The 2,820-nt window shown below is 57.7% G+C and overlaps 1 protein-coding gene across 1 annotated transcript; it reads right to left on the bottom strand.

Annotated features, from left to right (window-relative positions):
- On the bottom strand, positions 1-2,330 carry UPK2 (uroplakin 2). The gene is made up of 5 exons (XM_022560199.3): positions 2,240-2,330; positions 1,651-1,785; positions 1,325-1,463; positions 995-1,065; positions 1-554 (listed from the first exon to the last, which is right to left on the bottom strand). The coding sequence occupies exons 1-5, from the start codon at positions 2,313-2,315 to the stop codon at positions 418-420; spliced, it is 558 nt and encodes a 185-aa protein (XP_022415907.1). The 5' UTR covers positions 2,316-2,330; the 3' UTR covers positions 1-417.
- Positions 2,331-2,820: the final 490 nt, after the last annotated feature.

Genomic DNA, 2,820 nt, shown 5'->3' with positions numbered 1-2,820 from the left:
GTGGAGCACGTTGAAGAGAAAAACACACAGCAACATGGCATCAGGTTTTATTGTAGGAACTAAATTCACTGAGGGAAGGAAAAATTCCCATCTGTCACGGGTAGGGATTGGTTAAAGAGGTGAAATGGGAGGAAAACCAATTCTGACACGAGTGGGATGAGGGGAATAATAGGGAGTGTTGGGCCAAGGTGAGGCCTTAGGGGACAAGGAGGGGGACAGAGGGAGGAAAGGGCTGCAGTGGAGAGGGGGCAGGGAGGGGAGTTGATGGCACCAGAGGAGCCAGAGCCTGGCACCTGTGGCCTGAGAGCAGGCAGTCTTTTCAGCAGAGGAGACAGGAGCAAAAGCAGAGCCCTGAGCTGGGGGAATGGACGGTGCCTTGGACTTCCTGGAGGAGCCTGCTGCCTGGTGCTGTCCTCCTCACTTTTGGGCACCCAGTGCCAGGGCGATGATGAAGCCCAGAACCAGCAGGAACATGGCTACAGAGAGCAGCACCGTGATGACCACCATGCCGCCCGTCCGGGCCATTCCCAGCCCAATAGATTCTGCCTTCCTTCCTGTCGGAAGAGAGGAGGGAGGCCGTTGTGGTCAGGAGCGGCCCGCATCCTTCCCAAGGCTCCCAGCCTAGTCCCTCATCCATTCATCCAACCAGCCATCCCTTCACCCATTTATTCACCCAACCAACCAACAACTCGTTGGAGGGATCCAGACATCCATCAAAAACACATTTACGAAAAAAAAACAAAAAACAAAAAAAAAACACATTTACGAAGCATCTCCTATGTCAGGCACTGAGGATACAGAAATTAATCAGACACAATCGCTACCCACAAAGTTTAGCGGCGCGGGCAGGTGAGTCAACAGCCACTTAAAATGCCAAGGGCTCAGTGTGAAGATAGAGGTAAGCAAAGGAGCTAAGGGAACACAGGGAGGGGCAGCTGCGGGATGGGGTGGGAGGGGCCTGGAAAGCCTTTGGGGGCCCTGAGATGTTACTTACGAGGAAGTGTGGACATTGGGACCTCTCTACTGGACTCAGTGGATACCCCCTTCGTCACTACGTAGGAAATGCTTTTGTGGTGAGATTTGGGAGAGAGAGGAGAGAATCCTCAGTGAGTATCTGGGACTTAGGGTAAGAGGGAGCCCAGGCCTCCCCCTTCACAGCTATGCCTCCTGTTGTGCCCAGGAGAGGTGCATTCTTGACCCCTTTAGCTGTGCCCTCACTCTCCCCCATGCTGACCACCTCCCACAACTAACACCAAAGTCAGGACCCAGCTTCTCTTCCTGTAGGCCCTCCCACAGATGCCCCAGGCCAGGGTCCGGTACTTACTAGTATTTGGTTCCTGGTACTAGGTTTGTCATCTGGTATGCACTGAGCCGGGTGACCGTGAAGCCAGACCCACTGTCCACCACGCTCACCAGCTCCCTGCGTCCGCGGCATGGAGGCACCACGAAGCTAGATTTCACCACTGGGCAGGAAATTGGGGGTGTGAGGCAGGGTCAAGTTTCTGGAGACCCCAAGGAGAAGGGCAGTATTTAGAGTATGGATGGCCCAAGAAGGGGGTCAAGAGGAAGGGATGAGTGGGAGGAGGGATGCCGGGTGTCCTGGGAAGGGATCTCTGGGGACTAGGGTATGCCTGGGAGGGGGTAGCAGACCTTTGCTGTCATTGGCTCTCCGGACCATCAGTGTGGCATTGCCCCCTGTGAGGTGACAGGGGGGCAGGGCAACTAGCAGGCTTTCCGTCAGCGCTGGGGACAGCAGACCAGAGAGGCTTGAGACGTTGAAGTCGGCTGGGGGGCCAGGAGGTAATACAGGTGAGGCTCAATCCCCCTCTCATCAATAGATCTGCCCCCCACCCCTGGGGGTCTTCTCTGAGGGTGAAGAGTCCTATTCTGCAGTCCGTTTGCAGAACACGAGTCTTTTGCCTGTGCGACCACCAGGTGGCAGGCTTGAGCTGCAGAAGCTAGGTGCTCCACCAAGCCGCTAGACCCTGGATGCCAGGAGGGGGCAGAGCCCAACCCCACCCATATCCATAGCCTTGGACTCTTCCCCACACCTCCCTGCCTCCTGGATCTGGGACCAGGAGTGTGCCCTGGGCCCCAGTGACTGATGCCTGGTCACTGCCATCACCAGTCCCCCAACCCCAATTGGCCAGACCAGCCCTCTTTGAGAGCCCTGGAAGGCACAGTCCCTCCTCTCCAGACCCCTGAGCCCCTCCCCACCCCGGCCAGAGATGGCAGAAACCTGCAGCCCCGGGGGCCAGGACAGCCAGCAGAATCAGGATCAAGGACAAGGTCCGGACAGGCAGCGGAGATGCCATAGCTGGGAGCTGGGGTGGGTGCTGGCAGGCTGTGGCTTCCTAAGGAAAGTGAGGCCCTCCCCCGGGGGTGTCTGATTTTGTCCTGGGGGTGGGAGGGGCTAGAGGGGAATCCTGTCCAACCTGCCCCTTGGGCCCTACAGCCTCAGGGGAGGCCCCCAGACAGGTTTTTCAGGATGGGGAGCTAACCCTCAGGCCAAGAAGGGGGAGGCCCTGGCTGGATATTGGTGGTTTAGTCACCTGCAGAGGGGCAGGGTAACTAAGGTGGGGGGAGGAAAACCCCTTCTTCTGGGGCACCCACGTGTAACGGCATGAGTGTCCCTGCCTCACGTGCATCTGGAGCCCAGCCTGTAGAGGACCGTTCCCCTCAGGTGGTGCGGGGCTCTTCCTAGGAGGGCGACAAGTTCTGAGTTTGCCTTGGTGTGCAGGGAGAGGAGAATAACCCTGAGGGGCTCCTGAAAGGGCCTTGGTTGGGCAGGAATGGGAGAGAAGCTGAGAGAAACAGGCA

Source organism: Delphinapterus leucas, chromosome 7 (genome assembly GCF_059928025.1).
Source record: "Delphinapterus leucas isolate spDelLeu-1000000601 "Yukka" chromosome 7, BTC_Dleu_Yukka2, whole genome shotgun sequence".
Lineage (NCBI taxonomy): Eukaryota > Metazoa > Chordata > Mammalia > Artiodactyla > Monodontidae > Delphinapterus > Delphinapterus leucas.
The sequence above is the reverse complement of the archived record's forward strand: the minus strand, read 5'-3'. Positions and strand labels throughout refer to the sequence as shown.

What these genes read in the sequence shown, in the direction of transcription:
- UPK2 (XM_022560199.3), bottom strand. Translation starts at nt 2,315, where the DNA reads ATGGCATCTCCGCTGCCTGTCCGGACCTTGTCCTTGATCCTGATTCTG. An exon ending in GAGAGCCAATGACAGCAAAG is followed by an intron (nt 1,464 to 1,650) that starts GTCTGCTACCCC and finishes TTTCCTGCCCAG; the next exon opens with TGGTGAAATCTAGCTTCGTG. An exon ending in GTACCAGGAACCAAATACTA is followed by an intron (nt 1,066 to 1,324) that starts GTAAGTACCGGA and finishes TCACCACAAAAG; the next exon opens with CATTTCCTACGTAGTGACGA.